General features: G+C 34.4%; 1 protein-coding gene across 1 annotated transcript; it reads left to right on the forward strand.

Annotated features, from left to right (window-relative positions):
• Positions 1-3,088: 3,088 nt before the first annotated feature.
• On the forward strand, positions 3,089-23,755 carry LOC121376436. Its single transcript, XM_041504302.1, has 5 exons — positions 3,089-3,196; positions 13,886-14,363; positions 20,450-20,550; positions 21,131-21,297; positions 23,536-23,755. The coding sequence occupies exons 1-5, from the start codon at positions 3,122-3,124 to the stop codon at positions 23,753-23,755; spliced, it is 1,041 nt and encodes a 346-aa protein (XP_041360236.1). The 5' UTR covers positions 3,089-3,121.
• The last annotated feature ends 113 nt before the right edge of the window (positions 23,756-23,868 follow it).

Below are 23,868 nucleotides of genomic sequence, written 5' to 3' on the forward strand. Positions count from 1 at the left end.
CGCATTAGTTTTAACCTCTGGTATATACTGCATAACAATTGTATAACAAATAAAAATTTATTTATTTATTGTCAATGGATAATAGTATTTGCACAAATAATCAGTGTCACATATTACTACCAATCACACCCACAGCTGCTTTTACTCCGTAAATATCTGACGGTGCACGTCGAACTTTGACACGGAACTCTCTTCTATGGTACTATACCCAAAAAAATATATTATTCAAAAAGTGTCCAGTTGGGTGTTTTCATGACTATCAGGATCTTTTGTGTTCTGATATGATGTGACAACATAATTGAAAGTGTTGTTCCTATAGTGCAACCTGATTTAATGTACACCTCAGGAAGTATCAGTGTTATGCAAAGTTGTATACAAATGCAATGTATCATATTTAAAACAAATAATAAATAAAAATACTACTCTTGAAGATACATACTATGGGTTGGTTGTGTATGCTTAGTTGAATATGTAGTGTGTGCATGCATAATCAGAGTCTCTCATTTCCAATAAATAATTACCGTAAAACTCATTTATTGCAGTGACCCTGTGTTTTGAAAGACTTTAATGGGCATATGATAAGAACTTCATTAGAAAATAAGCATATTACATGTTGCATCTGAAATGAACACCACTGCATCCACAAATAGTAGTAAATTAATGTGGTACACATCATGGTGGGGAAAACACTCAAGGTATGGAATATGCTTGGATGTCAAGTCACTGAATGCAATATTTTCAAACCCATTAGCCTAGTTGGTTTTTATATATGCATTATTAAATCCACTGACAGCTACCAATATATCTTTTGATATTTTATTAATAATCTCCAGTGATTGGTGTTTACAGACATGTATCATATCTAGAGTTATCTTTAGGGTTTTACATTTTTATTTTTTATTTGTCACAAGAAAAACACATTCAATGCATCAAAAGTGTGCGAAAGTCATTTTCCTTTAATTATTTTCTGTTTTAACTGAATATAATATTTATATTGTATGCATTACTACAATCTGTAATGTAACAAATCATTTACATAGTAATATTGGAAAATATAGCTTTACAAGTGTGGTAATAATGGAAGATAATACTAACACACTCCTAGGTAGATTAGCAAATGTGTCAAAATTGCTCTTGTACTTGGTATATACTTCAAATACCCTTTACTATAGAAAAGAATAAAGAAGAGAATGCAAATGGTTATACAGAACCCACTTCTGTAGATTTTAATTTGTTTGCCAAACTCACAAAAACAATTGTAAAAACTCCCATATTTGCCTAAAACATAATTCACCAACCTAAAATGTTTGTTAAAATTACAGCAGAGATCAGGTTATTTAAATATAGTCATTCCAGAGCCAATTGCATTCAAATACACATTGTTAATGGAGATCTAAGAGATTATCCTAATATCAGCTAACATTATTTTTTTAACTAAAATGAATTATTACTAATAGCTTATTTCATCTTGCCTAGACTTATTATCTTAAATAGGATTAGTGTTATATGACATGCCCATCACCTTGGATAAGTAAGCTTTAAAATATTTTAAGTAAAAAATATGGGCCAAAATCTCCAATTCGTCAGCACAGACTTTTTCAAACTCTATTCTCAGCAGTGCACAGTAAATTAAGTTACATAGATGAGTTACAAGATGCTAAGACTAAGCCTGCCGAATCGAAACACTGCAATAGGCCGCCTCCAGTTAAGTGAATCGCAGTCAGCAGTCGCACGCCACATGAACGTCCATCAGAGCACCATTTCACGTCTCTGGGACAGGTACCAGCAGTTTCAATCAGCTGAAGACCGGCCCAGAAGTGGAAGACCTCGCATAACAACTGCAGCACAAGATCGCTACACTTGCGTCACCGAACTGCCATAGCAACGAACACTGCTGGACGCATACCTGGTTTGAGATACCTGGTCTGCACAAACCATTCGGAACCGACTTCGAGAAGCTGGTTTATGGGCTAGGAGACCATATGTTGGCCCCGTTCTGCGACGTCAACATCGACATTTACGTGTTGGCTGGTGCACGAATGTACAGGGGTGGAACTTGGGAAACTGGCGGCGAGTATGGTTCAGCGACGAGTCACGTTTCCTTCTATAGCGACGTGATGGACGACAACGTGTTTCCAGACGCCGCATTGAACGTTTTGCCAACAACTGCGTCGGCCAAGTTGACAGATTCGGTGGAGGGAGTGTCATGATGTGGGGAGCCATGTCATACACCGGTAGAAGTGAACTTGTGTTCGTACAAGGCAACCTGACAGCTGTACGCTACCGGGATGAAATTCTTCGCCGTCATATGCTTCCCATTTTGGATCGACAGAGAGTACTCTTTCAGCGGGACAATGCCAGGCAACATACGGCACGTGTAACAATGGATTCCCTACAGAATGAGAACATTAATGTGCTGCCATGGCCATCAAGATCGCCAGATCTCAACCCCATTGAACATCTATGGGACGAACTGGACAGACGTGTACGCCAGCGTGACCCGGAGCCTCAGACGCTTCCGCAACTGTCTCATGCACTTCAGGAAGAATGGGCTAGGATTCCACATTCCCGGATTCCGAGACTCATCCAGTCTATGCCAAGGAGATTGCTGCTGCTGGTGGCCACACAAGGTACTGATTCCAGCGCCCTCGTGCGACGCTGTTTGGTGACGAAAACGCCTCCACTGACGTCAGTCCATAGCAAGAACAATGTCACATATTCATGTCAAATTTGACTGTGATACGATCATAAATAACGAAATTATGCTACTTTGTAGTAAAGAGATAATTCCATGAATATTTCGCCTATGCGTTTCATTTTTTACAGAGTATATTTTACTGAATGATAAATTACGTTTTACGTACGCTTTTTTATCAGTAAAGTTTATCAAAGCGCTTTTCCTTCCGAGGTCGGTTTGTCTGTAAAACTAATTTACAATACGACTTTGACCATTTCATGACTTCATCGGGGAATTAGATTGAATTTTGTCAAATACAATGATAATTTGTAAAGTTACAACAGTGTACCAACTTATCGATCTTGACTTTCGAGGGCTGCTGTGTTATTAATTAGGTCGATTCCGTATTAGCTTGTAACGTTACATTTACAATGAATATAATACATGCATATAGTATGTGACCTATATTATTTGTGTCCGCATGCGTGTGTGCGTGCGTGCGCGCACGAGCCTGCGTGTGTAAGTATTTTAGATTTATTGTTAATAATATTGGTGTATTTATTTATTGATTTACTAGTTTGGTGGATTGAGGTCATATGGTTGAAAACGTGACTATTCAGCGTACTATAAATAGAGCATGAAATACGTGTATATGCTAACTGCAATATTTAACATCCATGGGATAAATAAATCCTTCGTTGTAGGTATTAAACTTGTTAGCTTAGTTCGATCCAGCCAGTGCACCACGACTGGTACATCAAAGGCCGTGGTATGCACTACAATGTCAGTGGGATGCTGCATATATATATATATATATATATATATATATATATATATATATATATATATATATATATATATATATATATATATATATATATATGTGTGGTCCTTAACCATGTCTGACGCCACATAACCGTAAATACAATTGTTTCTTTCTTTGTTAGGTTAGTAGGATGTTTTCCGTACATTTCGAACCTCCATATTTTTTAATTTTGATTCCGTAGGGTGGGTTTGAACCACAAAACCTTCCCAATGCACATGCGCCTCAAAACATGCACAGTCGTTGCTTAATACAGGTTAGTTAATACTATGCTAAATGATTTCAGATAATGGAATGGTGACCCCCTAAAGCACAGTGCAATAGTTTGTAACATGTTGTGCAGTATCACATTTTCAGCTCGTACTCCAGTGGACACATACCTCACAATCAGGGTAAAGCCATTTCAGTTAGTTTAACACTTGAAACGTTTCAATCAGCGTAAATCCATTTTAATTATTTTAACACTTGAAACGTTTCAATCAGGGTAAAGCCATTTCAATTACTTTAACACTTGAAACATTTCAGGTTTCCATCGACTGCTTTTTCTCAGTTTAGTTTGGGTGTTGACCAAGTCAAATCGATGGTATCTATAACGATGTTTCAATCTCAAATCGATGGTATCTATAACCTGTAACGATATTTCAATCTCAAATCGATGATATCTATAACGATATTTCAATCTCAAATCGATGATATCTATAACGATATTTCAATCTCAAATCGATGGTATCTATAACGATATTTCAATCTCAAATCGCTGATATCTATAACGATATTTCAATCTCAAATCGATGGTATCTATAACGATATTTCAATCTCAAATCGCTGATATCTATAACGATATTTCAATCTCAAATCGATGGTATCTATAACGATATTTCAATCTCAAATCGATGGTATCTATAACGATATATTAATCTCAAATCGATGATATCTGTAACGATATTTCAATCTCAAATCGATGGTATCTATAACAATATATCAATCTCAAATCAATGGTATCTATGACGATATTTCAATCTCAAATCGATGTATCTATGACAATTTTTCAATCTAAAATCGATGTATCTGTGACAATATTTCAATCTGAAATCGATGGTATCTATCACGATATATCAACCTAATCGATGTTATCTATAACGATATTTCAATCTCAAATCGATGGTATCTATAACGATATATTAATCTCAAATCGATGATATCTGTAACGATATTTCAATCTGAAATCGATGGTATCTATAACGATATATCAATCTCAAATCAATGGTATCTATGACGATATTTCAATCTCAAATCGATGTATCTATGACAATTTTTCAATCTCAAATCGATGTATCTGTGACAATATTTCAATCTGAAATCGATGGTATCTATCACGATATATCAACCTAATCGATGTTATCTATAACGATATTTCAATCTCAAATCGATGGTATCTATAACGATATATTAATCTCAAATCGATGATATCTGTAACGATATTTCAATCTGAAATCGATGGTATCTATAACGATATATCAATCTCAAATCAATGGTATCTATGACGATATTTCAATCTCAAATCGATGTATCTATGACAATATTTCAATCTCAAATCGATGTATCTGTGACAATATTTCAATCTGAAATCGATGGTATCTATAACGATATATCAATCTCAAATCGATGATATCTATAACGATATTTCAATCTCAAATCGATGATATCTATAACGATATTTCAATCTCAAATCGATGATATCTATAATGATATTTCAATCTGTAATCGATGTATCTATGACGATATTTCAATCTCAAATCGATGTATCTATGACAATATTTCAATCTCAAATCGATGTATCTGTGACAATATTTCAATCTGAAATCGATGGTATCTATAACGATATATCAATCTCAAATCGATGATATCTATAACGATATTTCAATCTCAAATAGATGATATCTATAACGATATTTCAATCTCAAATCGATGGTATCTATAACGATATTTCAATCTCAAATCGATGATATCTATAACGATATTTCAATCTCAAATCGATGATATCTATAATGATATTTCAATCTGTAATCGATGTATCTATGACAATATTTCAATCTCAAATCGATGTATCTATGACAATATTTCATTCTCAAATCGATGGTATCTATAACGATATATCAATCTCAAATCTATGATATCTATAACAATATTTCAATCTCAAATCGATGATATCTAAAACAATATTTCAACCTCAAATCGATGGTATCTATAACGATATTTCAATCTCAAATCGATGATATCTATAACGATATTTCAATCTCAAATCGATGGTATCTATAACGATATTTCAATCTCAAATCGATGATATCTATAACGATATTTCAATCTGAAATCGATGGTATCTATAACGATATATCAATCTGAAATCCATGGTATCTATGACGATATTTCAATCTCAAATCGATGTATCTATGACAATATTTCAATCTCAAATCGATGTATCTGTGACAATATTTCAATCTGAAATCGATGGTATCTATAACGATATATCAATCTCAAATCGATGATATCTATAACGATATATCAATCTCAAATCGATGATATCTATAACGATATTTCAATCTCAAATAGATGATATCTATAACGATATTTCAATCTCAAATCGATGGTATCTATAACGATATTTCAATCTCAAATCGATGATATCTATAACGATATTTCAATCTCAAATCGATGTATCTATGACAATATTTCAATCTCAAATCGATGGTATCTATAACGATATATCAATCTCAAATCTATGACATCTATAACAATATTTCAATCTCAAATTGATGATATCTAAAACAATATTTCAACCTCAAATCGATGGTATCTATAACGATATTTCAATCTCAAATCGATGATATCTATAACGATATTTCAATCTCAAATCGATGGTATCTATAACGATATATCAATCTGAAATCAATGGTATCTATGACGATATTTTAATCTCAAATCGATGTATCTATGACAATATTTCAATCTCAAATCGATGTATCTATGACAATATTTCAATCTCAAATCGATGATATCTATAACGATATATCAATCTCAAATCGATGGTATCTATAACGATATATCAATCTCAAATCTATGATATCTATAACAATATTTTAATCTCAAATCGATGATATCTATAACCATATTTCAACCTCAAATCGATGGTATCTATGACGATATTTCAATCTCAAATCGATGGTATCTATAACGATATTTCAATCTCAAATCGATGATATCTATAACGATATTTCAATCTCAAATCGATGATATGTATAACGATATATCAATCTGAAATCAATGGTATCTATGACGATATTTTAATCTCAAATCGATGTATCTATGGCAATATTTCAATCTCAAATCGATGTATCTATGACAATATTTCAATCTCAAATCGATGATATCTATAACGATATATTAATCTCAAATCGATGGTATCTATAACGATATTTCAATCTCAAATCGATGATATCTATAACGATATTTCAATCCCAAATCGATGGTATCTATAACGATATTTCAATCTCAAATCGATGGTATCTATAACGATATATTAATCTCAAATCCATAATATCTGTAACGATATTTCAATCTGAAATCGATGGTATCTATAACGATATATCAATCTCAAATCAATGGTATCTATGACGATATTTCAATCTCAAATCGATGTATCTATGACAATATTTCAATCTCAAATCGATGTATCTGTGACAATATTTCAATCTCAAATCGATGGTATCTATAACGATATATCAATCTCAAATCGATGATATCTATAACGATATTTCAATCTCAAATCGATGATATTTATAACGATATTTCAATCTCAAATCGATGGTATCTATAACGATATTTCAATCTGAAATCGATGATATCTATAACGATATTTCAATCTGTAATCGATCGTATCTATAACGATATATCCATCTCAAATCAATGGTATCTATGACGATATTTCAATCTCAAATCGATGTATCTATGACAATATTTCAATCTCAAATCGATGTATCTATGACAATATTTCAATCTCAAATCGATGGTATCTATAACGATATATCAATCTCAAATCGATGATATCTACAACGATATTTCAATCTCAAATCGATGATATCTATAACGATATTTCAATCTCAAATCGATGGTATCTATGACGATATTTCAATCTCAAATAGATGTTATGTATATCGATATTTCAATCTCAAATCGATGGTATCTATGACGATATTTCAATCTCAAATCGATGATATCTATAACGATATTTCAATCTCAAATCGATGGTATCTACGACGTCATTTCAGTCAGCCTTGTAAAGTGTCGTATAAATGTGAACGACAAAACCGTTATCCGTGACCAAGGCCGTATCTCTGCATAATGAGTGAAAGGGAAATTTGACAAAATAGTGCTTGATTCCATGTATCTATAGATAATGCCGCCTCGTCTACAGTGTGTATACTATCAAACCAAATCCCGTAGACGACAATAGTAACATATGTGGCTAAAACGGATATAAATACTACCACCCCTCAACCTTAAAATGAATCAGAAAAAAGGGGGGTCAAGCTGCTCATTTCCGAGATAACGGGTAGCGTCTATGACTACCCTAGTTCCGAACAAAATTCGAGTACTTTTTTCTACAGGTACCTCACACATGTTTCAAGCACAAGGCTACTTGACACAGTGGCACTAGATGAAATAAAATTGCATAAATGTTTCGCCCAGATGAATGGGTTTTTTTACAACCAACACACTCACATTTATCACCAATCACAGGACTTGTGATGTTCACTTCTCTATCAAAAGTTGGGTGCACCTCGAACTTTGACCCAGCCGGAAGTTATTTGGTTTAGTACTACCTACATGAGGACAGCCACTCTCGTGGAGATCCTTTTATCGCCTCAAATAGGACCATCACGACTAGACTCGTTTTCACAATGTTAAAATTAGCACACGGCAGATCGCTGACAGGAAGGATGGAAATTTTAGGGAACTACCCAGTCTTGCCTGATGCGATTTCAGTTCACCGTGACTGGTATATCAAAAGCTGCGGTTTGTGCTATCCTGTCAGTGGGATGGTGCATATAAAAGATCCCTTGCTACAAATGGAAAAATGTAGCGTGTTTTCTCTCTAAGACTGTATGTCAAAATCACAGATGTTTGACATCCAATTAGTGGAGCAGAGAAGCCTCAAATATAGAGGGTTTTGTGCATTTTTTGGTACAAGCATGACATTTGGCACAATGATTATGTATACCATGACGGTGATTGTAAGATCGGAACCAATCTTGAAGGTCACGTATCTTGACCTTTACGGCCATTTTCAATATTGTCATATGGGAAAACCATTTTGCTCTGTTGTAGGTGCTATATAGCCTCCTTTCAGATGAATCAATGCAGTTTAAGTTAGTAAACTTATTTTAATATGTTTTACAAATGTATACATGAACTGTCAACGTCAACAAACTTCAAGAAACTTGGAAACTTATGTCAATTTGATATAAGTTATATTCAATGTAAATATCATCATTAATAACGTCAAATATAGTAAAATCAATTCAAAATGACAAACTGAAGATTATAGAATGTATGGTGAACGCTATGCAGTCAGTTTGAAGAGCTGCTTAATCATGTGCCTACACCTAGCAATCTCCAGAACTGACAGAGTGGGGTGTCTTTTAACATCGCTTTTGAACATTTGCAGAGCTCACGACATCCATTCACAATAAATTAGTTTACATATAACTGGTGTTTTTGGGATGGTAGTTCAGAGAGGCTGCCTCACCCCCAGTCAAAAGGAATTGGCAACTGTTAATCTGGAGACAGTCACTTATTCCGGCAGCCGCAATGGTAACGGCCATGCCTTTTGTGATGTTCCAATGCAAACAGAGTTTGTAAAATGTTTTTCAGAATACGACACTTTTGGACAGTTGTTTTCTGGAATCATGGACTCTACCAAGTTCACTTGTTTTGCAATATGTCAGGACAACAAAGCACGTTTATTATTTCCATCGACTTGTCACTAATAGCATTTGTCATATGCATTAGCACTTCAAATGAATCCGTGACCACAGAGTATACATTCCGGGTTAAGCATGCAGTCTTCTTCCCTATAACTGCAAATAAAGACGCTATCACAGCGTGTAAGACGGGGAACATTGGAAGAGTCGCAGATTTCCTTGGGCCAAGTGCAGCAACTATTTGCTATGAACCTTAAATATTCTGAAGTACCAAACACAATCCACAATTTATAAAGCGTTATGTTGTTTGTTATTGTCACCACCACATCATTATCAACTGTATGTACAAATGTATGCCACAAGCAAAAACAGACAGGTGTTGACTCCCTCGCGCGAGCATGGCATCAGCCCTGCCAAGTTAGTTAGACCATATTTCGCAACCTGTGATCGGCGGTCACCTGTCTTCAGCGGCCACTTTTATCTACTCTCTTGTGTGACCGCTTAAGACAGGTTTGACTTATAAGATAGGTTGATACATTATTACTGTTAGGTTGTATGTCCATGAATAATATATAATATATATTATTTACTAATGCAATGGCAAGTGTTCATCTGAAGGCCACGTTTCCTTTTAGTGAGGGGGAGGGGGAGGGGATGAGGTCTTAATTTCGTGATGTTCGTTGCGACATATTGTACACACACGTGGCCAGAATATTGTATGCTCGCGATTGGTGGAGGCGTGGCCCTCTGCGCAACCCCACAGCCACCTCTGGCTTCGTATGTAGGTGTATTGTATATGGTTTTATATTGACTGTCCGTGTTTTGTAATACACGTTTATATTTGTTCAATTGATAGGTTGTTTGATAGTGACTGATGCCATGGGAATAAATTGTTTTCAGTGTTAAAGAGTTAATAAATGCATTGAACGTTATATGCTTGGTGGGTAGGGAGAAGCAAGTTAATCACTCGACGAACCCATTTCTTCATCACTGTCTTCGCTAAGGGAGACTATCACAGGTGGTATTTTATTTCTTATAAAACTATTTTGCTTTCTGAAATCTTGTTCAATCTTTATTTTAACGTCGTCAGAAACGTTTGTAGGTGTGACAGACTTCAAACCATGTGCCAGTTCTTTCCTTACCATGATCATTTTACCATCATTATGACCAGCTGTGTGCCCTTTTATTTGACTCCAAGTCAGTTCTATTGGATTCAGTTCCGAATGTCTTGGCAGCAGTCTTAGGCATACGTGTCCATGGCGTTCGGCAATATCATCAGTAACAAACAGCGGTGCACATTTGTTACTTTTCAAAAGATCATAAAGAACTGGTTTTGCCATGTTATTCTCAGAGGGTATCTTCTTGGTTCATAACCACGACTGTATGTCGTCCTCCTTGGCGTTAAGTGTAGGACATCGTGTTATCCCAGTTATTTTGTTGTGGTATCTAGCATTATCCATGACGATGACAGAAGACTCTGGTAAAGAAGGCATAAGTTGTTCTTTAAATCATTTAATAAAATTGTCATGATTCATCTCACCATGGTAGTCTCCGTCTGATTGTTTTTTAGCTTCAAATACTAAGTCGCAACCATCTATCAGTCCATATTTATCACAGCCAGCATGCCAGATAGTAAGTCGTTTTCCCTTCCCAGTCATCGAACAGAGTTTAGGAACTCGATGAGTAGCGTCTAATTTAGGCAGGTGATTGGCGGTGTCTGTATGGTTAACGTTCACCCACGTCTCTTCTTGATGTACTATTAAATATCCCTGTTCTCGTAAACTGGATACTTCATGGAGATAGGAGAGTCTCCTGTCTGATATATTGGTGTCCTTTTCTAGTTGTAGAAATATGTTGTTATTTAAAATCGAGGTCGTGACGTGTTCTACGTAATGTTGATATCGATATGTTGATTCTGCATTCCTCCCTCAAAGCCAAATTAATCTTATGTAATGTAGGTAATTCGCCCTCTTTATAAAATCGGTACACTCGTCGTCTAATAACATCTTTATCAAACAAATCGACGAGTTTTCGGTCAGGTTCTTTAGGGTGTATACTACCAAATCAAATCCCATAGACGACAATAGTAACATATGTGGCTAAAACTCCTACCTGCAACGTATCAACCGACATAAACGCCACGGATATAAATACTACCACCCCTTACACTTAAAGTGAATCAGAAAAAAATGGGGGTCAAGCTGCTCGTTTCTGAGATAACGGGTAGCGTCTATGACTACCCTAGTTTCGCACAAAATTCGAGTACTTTTTTTTACAGGTACCCCATACATGTTTCAAGCACAAGGCTACTTGACACATTGGTACTAGATGAAATAAAATTGCAATTTGTTTTTACCCAGATGAAACTATTATTTTTTACAACCAACACACTCACATTTATAACCAATCACAGGACTTGTGTTGTTCACTTCTCTATCAAAAGTTCGGTGCACCTCGCACTTTGACCCAGCCGGAAGTTATTTGGTTTAGTACTACCTATACTGATAACATACATTTTTCAAAAAGTGTCCAGCTATGTGTCTTTATGACAACCAGGATCTGGTGTATTCTGACATAAACTGACAACCTCACTGAAACTGTTGTTTCTACGGTGCAACCTAATATAATGTACACCTCAAAAAGCATATATATTGCATATAGTTTTGTACAAATGCAATATGTCATATTAAACAACAAAATGTTTTAAAATAAAACTCCTGAAGATATTTACTTTCAGTTGGGTGTGTGTACTCAGGTAAAAATCAACTTCTTTACAAATTTGAGTTTTCAGAATTTCATACATAAAAAATTAACAATGTTAATGGAAACTAAAGACATTAACCCACTATTGGCACATGCTATTTTTAATGTAAAAATAAATTGCTATTAAAATCTTAGTTCAGGTTGCTTATATATAATACCATATTTAAGAGCAGTTGTATATGGCAAGTCGTAATAAAATTGCACATTTATTTTACCCAGATGAAACTATTATTTTTTACAACCAACACACTCACATTTATAACCAATCACAGGACTTGTGGTGTTCACTTCTCTATCAAAAGTTGGGTGCACCTCGAACTTTGACCCAGCCGGAAGTTATTTGGTATAGTACTACCTCTACATCACATACACTCCCACACCAGACACCGTCTGTCTCCTACCTTATTTACATCAACTACACTCCCACACCCGACACCGTCTGACTTCTATCTCTGCGTACGGCTAAGACGTTTTTATCCATGGTATTTTAATGGACCTCTTTCCAAATCCCTAGCTCTTACAGCCGGCGCCAATGCATAGATGGCGCCACCCGTTCTTCACATTACAAGGAAAGAGTCACACGCACACACACACACACACACACACACACACACACACACACACACGTGACAGTTACTAAACTGTTTTCAAAATCTATTATTTGACTTCAAAAATGTTCAAAGAATTATGAAATACAGATATTTTCCAGTAAAATCTGTCAAAAATACTTAAACGTCCACATCGTAATTTACTCGTACTGAAAATCAATTTAATTTTATAGCAGCAACATTACACGGACACCGACGACGCTTACATTGACCGGAAATAGCTATACACTGGTGTCCATCCCTGTTACGTAACGTTAAACTGGTCCTAATCACCTGCTGTCATTACTTGACCGATCTGCGTGTGAGGTGATTTATGCTGGGTGCACTGCCACCTATATAAACGTTGCTCTTGTAAAACTCAACATCAATCTGTTACTGTAGAACAGGTAAGAACGGTGCTCGTCAGTCTTTTAATGCGTTTATTAACACTTAACAGTCAACTTGCCTTCTACATTTAATCAATTATAATAATTATAATAATTATAATAATAATTCAATACATTTTTTGACAGACAATGTTTGACGAATATAATGAGGACATATATAAATATATGTATTGTTAGTATAAGCAATTGTTATATTTTCGAAATGAAAGATTCATATTTCTCTACATTTTAAAGAATAATATCGATAAGCATAACTAGTTCAAATGTGATTTCACAGTCAGGAGTAGTGATAGACTGGAATCTTCGTGGGAATCCATTCAAATGCTCTGTGTTGAATGCTAGGTTCTTAAGAAAATTAAAATGTTTCATCTATAAAAGGCAACGTTTTATGTGTATTATGTTTGTCAGTTATGTTGAATATAATTCATCATAATGCATATAGAGTTTTCTTGTTTCCATTCGTGGAATTTTCATGAATGCCAAGTAATACGTTCAGCCAGTTGGATGTAATTGCGTTTAAGACTTCTGTGGACTGCGACCACTATTTTGAGGGTTTAGTTTAGGTATCAAACTAGTCGCTCGGCCACCCTTTCTAAGACAAGCACATACATTAATAACACGTGAAACTTTCTTCCTGTCTCTTCCAGTGGTCAGCTCATCTCATACTGATTTCTCAACAGAACACAATGCGTCTTCTTGTCAGTGTGACCTTCCTTTCCTGCGTGGCTGCCCAATCTGCCTGGGATCAGCAGGCTGCGTTCAATCAAGATCAGCAGGCAGCATGGGGTCAGATTCAGCAGGCTGGGTTTGGACAGCCTCAACAAGCCGTGTTTGATCAAGTTCAGCAAAATCAACCCACTACCTGGATGCAGGGGGGAGTAGCATCGAGGAGCCAGGGAAATGGAGGCTGGGGTCATAGCGGTGGAGGTCATGGAGGCAGAACTCATAGTATAGGCCATAGTGGTGGAGGTCATGGAGGCAGAAGTCATGGAGGCAGAAGTCACGGCGGGCGTCACGGAGGTCATAGCGGCGGAAGTCGTGGAAGACATGGAGGATGGAACAAAGGCACAAGCAATAACTGGGGCCCAGCATGGAATGACCTTAAAAGCATGAACGATATGGGCGGTAAGTGTCATTCACAAAACCGCAATACTCTACAGCTGGTCGATATATACAATCAGTATTATATAGTAATTCAATATATACAATAAGTATTATATAGCTATTCAATATATACAATCAGTATGACACAGCTAGTTTGTATATACAATCAGTATTATATAGCTATTCAATATATACAATAAGTATTATACAGCTATTTAATATATACAATCAGTATTACACAACTAGTTTGTATATACAATCAGTATTGTCAATAATATACAGCTAATCAATATATACAATCAGCGTAAGCTACAGCTAGCCAATATATAGGCTGTATATCTATAGTCAGTAATATACATATAGTAAATATATTGTCAGTATACTGCAGCACATCAATATATACAGTCAGTAATCCACAGTAAGTCCATATTAACAGTCAGTATACTGCAGCACATCAATATATACAGTCTGTAATCTACAGTAAGTCCATATCAACAGTCAGTATACTCCACATCAATATATACAGTTAGTAATCCACAGTAAGTCCATATTAACAGTCAGTATACTCCATCACATCAATATATACAGTCAATAATCCATAGTAAGTCTATATTAACAGTCAGTATACTCCATCACATCAATATATACAGTCAGTAATCCACAGTAAGTCCATATTAACAGTCAGTATACTGCAGCACATCAATATATAGTCTGTAATCTACAGTAAGGCCATATCAACAGTCAGTATACTCCACATCAATATATACAGTCAATAATCCACAGTAAGTCCATATTAACAGTCAGTATACTGCAGCACATCAATGTATGCAGTCAATAATCCACAGTAAGTCCATATTAACAGTCAGTATACTGCAGCACATCAATATATACAGTCAGTAATCCACAGTAAGTCCATATTAACAGTCAGTATACTCCATCACATCAATATATACAGTCAGTAATCCACAGTAAGTCCATATTAACAGTCAGTATACTGTAGCACATCAATATATACAGTCTGTAATCTACAGTAAGTCCATATCAACAGTCAGTGTACTCCACATCAATATATACAGTTAGTAATCCACAGTAAATCCATATTAACAGTCAGTATACTGCAGCTCATCAATATATACAGTCAATAATCCACAGTAAGTCCATATTAACAGTCAGTATACTCCATCACATCAATATATACAGTCAGTAATCCACAGTAAGTCCATATTAACAGTCAGTATACTGCAGCACATCAATATATACAGTCAGTAATCCACAGTAAGTCCATATTAACAGTCAGTATACTCCATCACATCAATATATACAGTCAGTAATCCACAGTAAGTCCATATTAACAGTCAGTATACTGCAGCACATCAATATATACAGTCGATACTCTACAGTAAGTCCATATTAACAGCAGTATACTGCATCACATCAATATATACAGTCAGTAATCTACAGTAAGTCCATATTAAGTCAGTATACTGCATCACAACAATATATAGTCAGTAATCTACAGCCAGTCCATATAAGTAGAATATAGCTAGTCGGCATATACAATATGTATAATATAGCTAGTCAGTATATACAATATGTATAATATAGCCAGTCAGTATATACAATATGTATAATATAGCTAGTCAGTATATACAATATGTATAATATAGCTAGTCAGTATATACAATATGTATAATATAGCTAGTCAGTATATACAATATGTATAATATAGCTAGTCAGTATATACAATCAGTATAATATAGCTAGTCAGTATATACAATAAGTATAATATAGCTAGTCAGTATATACAATCAGTATAATATAGCTAGTCAGTATATACAATAAGTATAATATAGCTAGTCAGTATATACAATAAGTATAATATAGCTAGTCAGTATATACAATAAGTATAATATAGCTAGTCAGTATATACAATAAGTATAATATAGCTAGTCAGTATATACAATAAGTATAATATAGCTAGTCAGTATATACAATATGTATAATATAGCTAGTCAGTATATACAATAAGTATAATATAGCTAGTCAGTATATACAATAAGTATAATATAGCTAGTCAGTATATACAATATGTATAATATAGCTAGTCAGTATATACAATAAGTATAATATAGCTAGTCAGTATATACAATATTTAGAATATAGCTAGTCAGTATATACAATATGTAGAATATAGCCAGTCAGTATATGTAATATGCAATCTAATTAAAATTAGTTCCACTATTACGTGGATCTAACAGCAGCCCGTTGGAGCTAATGTCCAGCTGACCTTTCATTCGACCAATCAAAACCTTACTTTCAAAATCATGCCAGTGATTTGAAAAGAATTTGAAAAGATTTGGGATTATGCCGAGGATATACGAAATGATTCGGGTGAATTACGAAGTATGCCGGAAACTAATTGCAATATAAAATTCGTTTCAAGACGGAAAAAAAACCGTGATGGTATAGCCATAAAGTCTGTTTATACTAGTATACAATCCAGAGTTTATTACTGCACTTTTCCCCCTGTTTTTACAATGTTGAAATAGACCAACAAGTTCGCCTATTGCATAAATAGTCTCGCCCGATATTTTTAGAATTTGCATGCTCGATATTGGTCGATATTTAAATTGTTATTTATAGATGAAATGTCACCTGGACATGGGAGTCCACGCAACGCTGTTAGATCTACTGATAGAGCCAGTAGAGATAATTTTAATCAGATTGTGCAGTATGTATAATATAGCTAGTCAGTATATATAATAAGTATAATATAGCTAGTCAGTATATACAATAAGTATAATATAGCTAGTCAGTATATACAATATGTATAATATAGCTAGTCAGTATATACAATATGTATAATATAGCTAGTCAGTATATACAATAAGTATAATATAGCTAGTCAGTATATACAATATGTATAATAAAGCTAGTCAGTATATACAATCAGTATAATATAGCTAGTCAGTATATACAATATGTAGAATATAGCTAGTCAGTATATACAATAAGTATAATATAGCTAGTCAGTATATACAATATGTAGAATATAGCTAGTCAGTATATACAATCAGTATAATATAGCTAGTCAGTATATACAATAAGTATAATATAGCTAGTCAGTATATACAATAAGTATAATATAGCTAGTCAGTATATACAATAAGTATAATATAGCTAGTCAGTATATACAATAAGTATAATATAGCTAGTCAGTATATACAATAAGTATAATATAGCTAGTCATCATAATACTATCAGTATAATATAGCTAGTCAGTATATATAATAAGTATAATATAGCTAGTCAGTATATACAATAAGTATAATATAGCTAGTCAGTATATACAATAAGTATAATATAGCTAGTCAGTATATACAATATGTATAATATAGCTAGTCAGTATATACAATAAGTATAATATAGCTAGTCAGTATATACAATCAGTATAATAAAGCTAGTCAGTATATACAATCAGTATAATATAGCTAGTCAGTATATACAATATGTATAATATAGCTAGTCAGTATATACAATAAGTATAATATAGCTAGTCAGTATATACAATATGTAGAATATAGCTAGTCAGTATATACAATATGTATAATATAGCTAGTCAGTATATACAATATGTATAATATAGCTAGTCAGTATATACAATAAGTATAATATAGCTAGTCAGTATATACAATATGTATAATATAGCTAGTCAGTATATACAATAAGTATAATATAGCTAGTCAGTATATACAATAAGTATACAGCTAGTCATCATAATAATATCAGTATTATATAGCTAGTCAGTATATACTGTCAGTATTATACGGTTAGTCAGCGTATAATGTGATTATGTTATAGCTGTTTGCATATACTGTCTGTATAATACATCTAGTCAGTATATTCAATCAGTATAATACAACCAGGCAATATATACTGTCAGTATAATACAGCAAGTCAGCATATAGTATCAGTATTATATAGATAGTCAGCATATACTGTTAGTATAATACAACTAGTCAGCATATACTGCCATTATGTTACAGCTGTTAGCATATACAGCTAGTCATCATAATAATATCAGTATTATATAGCTAGTCAGCATATACTGTTAGTATAATACAACTAGTCAGCATATACTGCATTAGTATAATACAGCTAGTCATCATAATGATATCAGTATTATATAGCTAGTCCACATAGATTGTCGGTAGTTTCCAACTAGTGAGTATATAGCATCTGTATCATACAGCTAGTCATCATAATGATATCAGTATTATATAGCTAGTCCACATATTATACTGTCAGTATTTCCAACTAGTCAACATATACTGCCAGTATCATACAGCTAGTCATCATAATAATATCAGTATAATACATTCAATAACCCACACAGATCAATCAGTAGTTTCCAACTAGTGAGTATATAGCATCTGTATCATACAGCTAGTCATCATAATGATATCAGTATTATATAGCTAGTCCACATAGATTGTCGGTAGTTTGCAACTAGTGAGTATATAGCATCTGTATCATACAGCTAGTCATCATAATGATATCAGTATTATATAGCTAGTCAACATATACTGTTAGTATAATACAACTAGTCAGCATATACTGCCATTATGTTACAGCTGTCAGCATATACAGCTAGTCATCATAATAATATCAGTATTATATAGCTAGTCAGCATATACGGTTAGTATAATACAGCTAGTCAGCATATACTGCCATTATGTTACAGCTGTCAGCATATACAGCTAGTCATCATAATAATATCAGTATTATATAGCTAGTCCGCATAGATTGTCGGTAGTTTCCAACTAGTGAGTATATAGCATCTGTATCATACAGCTAGTCATCATAATGATATCAGTATTATATAGCTAGTCCGCATAGATTGTCAGTAGTTTCCAACTAGTGAGTATATAGCATCTGTATCATACAGCTAGTCATCATAATGATATCAGTATTATACAGCTAGTCATCATGTCGGTAATATCCAATATGAGTATATAGCATCTGTATCATACAGCTAGTCATCATAATGATATCAGTATTATATAGCTAGTCCGCATAGATTGTCGGTAGTTTCCAACTAGTGAGTATATAGCATCTGTATCATACAGCTAGTCATCATAATGATATCAGTATTATATAGCTAGTCCACATAGATTGTCGGTAGTTTCCAACTAGTGAGTATATAGCATCTGTATCATACAGCTAGTAAAGATATGCAGCCAGTCTAATACAGCTGTTCATTCTGCTGTACGGTTAATGTTCTATAGCTAGCCAATATATCAGTCATCTGTATCAGACAGTTTATACAACTCAAGTATGTACGGTATCGCTATATTGCACATATTATGTCATAACTTATTTCTCAATTACCTACTTGTAACAGGTTTTATTACATAATGAAAACTTATCTGTCTTCTTATTCGACGAAAACAGGTTACATAACCTTCCATAAATAGTGTGTTGTTCTTTGTCGGTTACTCTGATGCGTTCAAAAGTGATAGCGCCCTCAGAGATTTGACCAATTAAAACAAAGAGACAAAATGCCATCCAATAAATTAGTAGGTAACATAATGCAACGGTAATTTTAGCTGTTTAATTCTGCATTCCTGGGCTTGAAATGTCACGTGTTATGATTGGGTGTCGTCGTTCAAATTTAAATAGTCCATGTTTTCCTCAATAGTGACTGATTAACAGTTAATTCAATAAATATTCTCTTTGCGCATTCCTCTTTTGTTTTCGACCTTGCTTTCCTCCATACTCTATAGTTTAGTGCCTTACCTAATGAAGGTTGCAAGGGGGCAATCCTTGAACACGTACCCCTAAAAAACAAATAATAATTTTTAAAAGTGTTTTTATTCCAAAATAGCCCTTTTTGTCAAGCTGAAAGAAACCCTCTACTGCTGTTCCTGATTCTTGTTCACTCCCCCACCCCTGATTCTTGTTCACTCCCCCACCCCCTGATTCTTGTTCACTCCCCCACTCCCTAATTATTTTAAGCCAGGTACTTCTTTGTGTTTCGACTTCGATCCGTTTTTATTGTATTTCAAGTCAACAAAAAGTGTTGTCATGATTGTTTTGTTTCCTAGTTACCGACCATATGGTTACGTGCACGGCCCTCAATGGAGATGTGGGGGGCCCGGGCAGTTCTTTTGCCATCACATTCACCGAGGAACAATCCAACAACTGGGTATGTTTGAGTTTTTAAACCCTTATAACCCGTTTTTCATGGTGGTCGTTTTGACTCTCTTGGGTAGAATAAAATTCTAAAAATGTGGACTCTGCTTCCAGACAAAAAATATAAGGTATTTTGAAAAAGAATATTTCTATAAATGATAAATTAACGGTAGATTTATCTTCCTGTATGTTGCTGGTGGATAATTAATTCTGATTAATTCGAAAAATTACAAAGTTTTAGGGTATAGTTTTTATTGCAGTGGTCCGGGGCTGGGAAATTAAGGATATAATTATACTAATCAGTAATATTTAACTGTTATTTCATATTTTACTGTACTATTTAACTGTTATTTCATATTGCAGTGTTCTTAAGAATATAATTGTATTAATGTTTTGGAATGGGGTAATCGAAAATACTTATATATTCATAACCTGAAATTTACAATAGGCTATTGTTGTTCCTTAGCGTTCTGGTGTTATAAAAATCAAGGCTGTCTTGATAAATGTATTTAAGGTTTTACTGCATAACTAGAACTGTCTCGTACAATATCACACTGTTTACATGTTACTGGTATTTCTATGTTTTTTTACAGTGGGGTTGGAGCTGGTCCAAAGACCAGACCACAGTATCGGCTAAGTTCTCAGTGCAAACAAATGATATGTTTGTTCCGATCACAGTCAGTTTGGTGTTGACGGAACTCTCCGATATAGCGGACCCAACAATGTGTATGGCCAGCGAACTCGGTGATATCATACCTATGTACGGGTAACTTCTCACAGCACCTCACCTGCAACAACACTTCACTTTTCATAGCACTTCACTTTGTGGCTGTCCCTTTGTAAAATATAACGCCTAAAGCAAATTCCCGAACTTTAGATAGTTTGTTACTATCATTGGGTTCGCAAGGCTTTGGTTAAGATGTTTGTTTAACTTTTTATTTTTAATTTAAATATAACCCGGCTTTTGCCATGATCGTGTTTTCTAAATGTAAATATTGTGAGATTGTGCTTTTCGACAGAACATAATGATTTTTTTTTTTTTTTTTAATCTCATTTTCATGCCTTGACCTTACTTTTGTTTAACAATATCACATTTTGATGATACTAAGCAATGTCGGATCGAAGGGTGTGTAACCTGACGTATCCCACCCACCCCATAAGCGTACGGGCTCCCATTTGTGTAAGGGGGAAGGCTGGCTTTTGCCCGAATTAAAAAAAAAAGTCCAAATATGGATAACAACATTTATTCATATTAACATTACTACCAAACAGCTATATAATGTTACAAACGCATCACTACGCATTTTTACATGGATTACAACTAATGTTGAGGGTAGAATGATGAAAATACATCGTTAAAAGGTCTCAGGTTAGCACATTTTGCCCGAATATCTGTAATTTTTTTGCCCGAATTTAAGGTTTTACTGCATAACTAGAACTGTCTCGTACGCTGATGCCCCCCCCCCCCCCCCCAACCTCCCCCTTTATTATGCTTAAAAGCTGAAAATCCCGTATTCAATTATTTTCAGGGGAGCAGGTTTGGGTCCGCAAATACATGTATTTCCATCACCAGTTTGGACAAAAGTGGCTCTTGTCTTCTCTTGGAATTTTGGAGTTTTTGTATCTTCCAGTAATAACGTTTATGAGCTTATTCTTAGTTTTGTTATTAAAGGACGTTTTTTTAGGTAGCAAATCTAAATAAGAAGCTGTATAAAATTATTATTATTATTATTATTATTATTATGCTCAAGCTTTTTCGACTGGGAACTTATTGTTTTTGCTGGGATTATTATTTATTATTATTATTATTATTATTATTATTATTTGGGGGTTTTGTCGCCTCTGTTGTAAGAAAAGTTCTGAAATTTGGTAGGTAGTTGGGGACTTCGGGGAATTGATTGTATAGAACAGTGTCTATAGGTGATGTGTATTGTCCTGTATGGCGAATTATGTATAATTTCTGTTTATACGGCAGTTTCTGTGAATCTGACATTGAAATATCTTGAAAATGTAGATTTAATTTAATCAAAATATTGAACTTATCCGATGCCTACATTCGGAGGAACAGGTATTTCTAATGTTGACGACGGCCTTTTCCGGGCAATTTTTTCATTTTTGAAACACGAGACGTTTTCAACTTACAAAAATATTGTTTTCACGGTTATAATCTACTCGTTAGAGCGCAATAAACTGTCGATTTACATTTTTTATTTTTTGAACTTTTTTAGATAGATTATTCAAATGACAGCTATACATTTTTAAATGTTTGTATCATTAAATCGATGACGTTGACAGAAATTTACATGTTAGGATTAATCATTGACTGCTTGATTAACGTGTAAAACACGAAACACGTGCAGCGTTATTTGTTAATATGGCAAGACATTTAATGAAATAGCTTAACCAAAATACATTCTGCAGTTTGTGGAAAATGGTCGAGATGCAGTGGACAATGGTTAACTCTGTGTGTAAGAGGTCAGCCATCGATAGCTGGACCTGTTCTTAAAGGGCCCGTATAGAGTTTTATGTATGGGTGTTTTTTTTAAGTATTATTGTTGTTTGTAAATTAAATTCTGGGACGATTTGGCTAAAATTTGGTAATTTGTTAGGTGGCAGTGTGTATGTGTGTTGGGGGGGGGGCTAATGATATGATTAGATAACACAAGTAAGTCTGAGTAATATGTGACAGTATGTGTGTTGGGGGGGGGGTAATTATTGCTGTAAATAAATAATATATAAATATGTCTGAGTAATGTACCGCTATTATAGCTTGGGAATCCGTCATTAACGCGTGTGGTTATATTTAGTAGTAGTAGTAGTAGTAGTAGTTGTAGTAGTAGTATATAGGTTGCTACATATTGCTAATTTGTACCTAAGATAATCGTCCTTTTCACATTAACAACTTTTAACATTTTCATAGCAACCTAGCAAATGTATGACAACAGTGTTTCATTGAATATAATCATTTCATGGATATAATCTTCATTACGTTTTTCAGCCGGGAGCAAACCTCGAAGTGGGGCTGGGGAAAACAGATGTGGGGCGGCCCCTGGGGACAAAAAAGCGACCCAATCTTTGAACTGGAAAGAATAATGCTGACGGCATCCGCGATGAGAATGTTCAATATCGACAAACTACCATTTAAAAAAATCAAACACTTTGCTGGCCATGGATTAGCTGTGAGTAGTTACATCAGGGTGAAATCATTCAAAGACTAACTGTAACACTAGGGTTGAATCATGGAAACACTAACTGTATCATCAGAATTAAATCACGGAAACACTAACTGTAACATCAGATTTCAATCATTGAAACACTAACTGTAACATCA

Source organism: Gigantopelta aegis, chromosome 6 (assembly GCF_016097555.1).
Source record: "Gigantopelta aegis isolate Gae_Host chromosome 6, Gae_host_genome, whole genome shotgun sequence".
NCBI classification, from domain to species: Eukaryota; Metazoa; Mollusca; class Gastropoda; order Neomphalida; family Peltospiridae; genus Gigantopelta; species Gigantopelta aegis.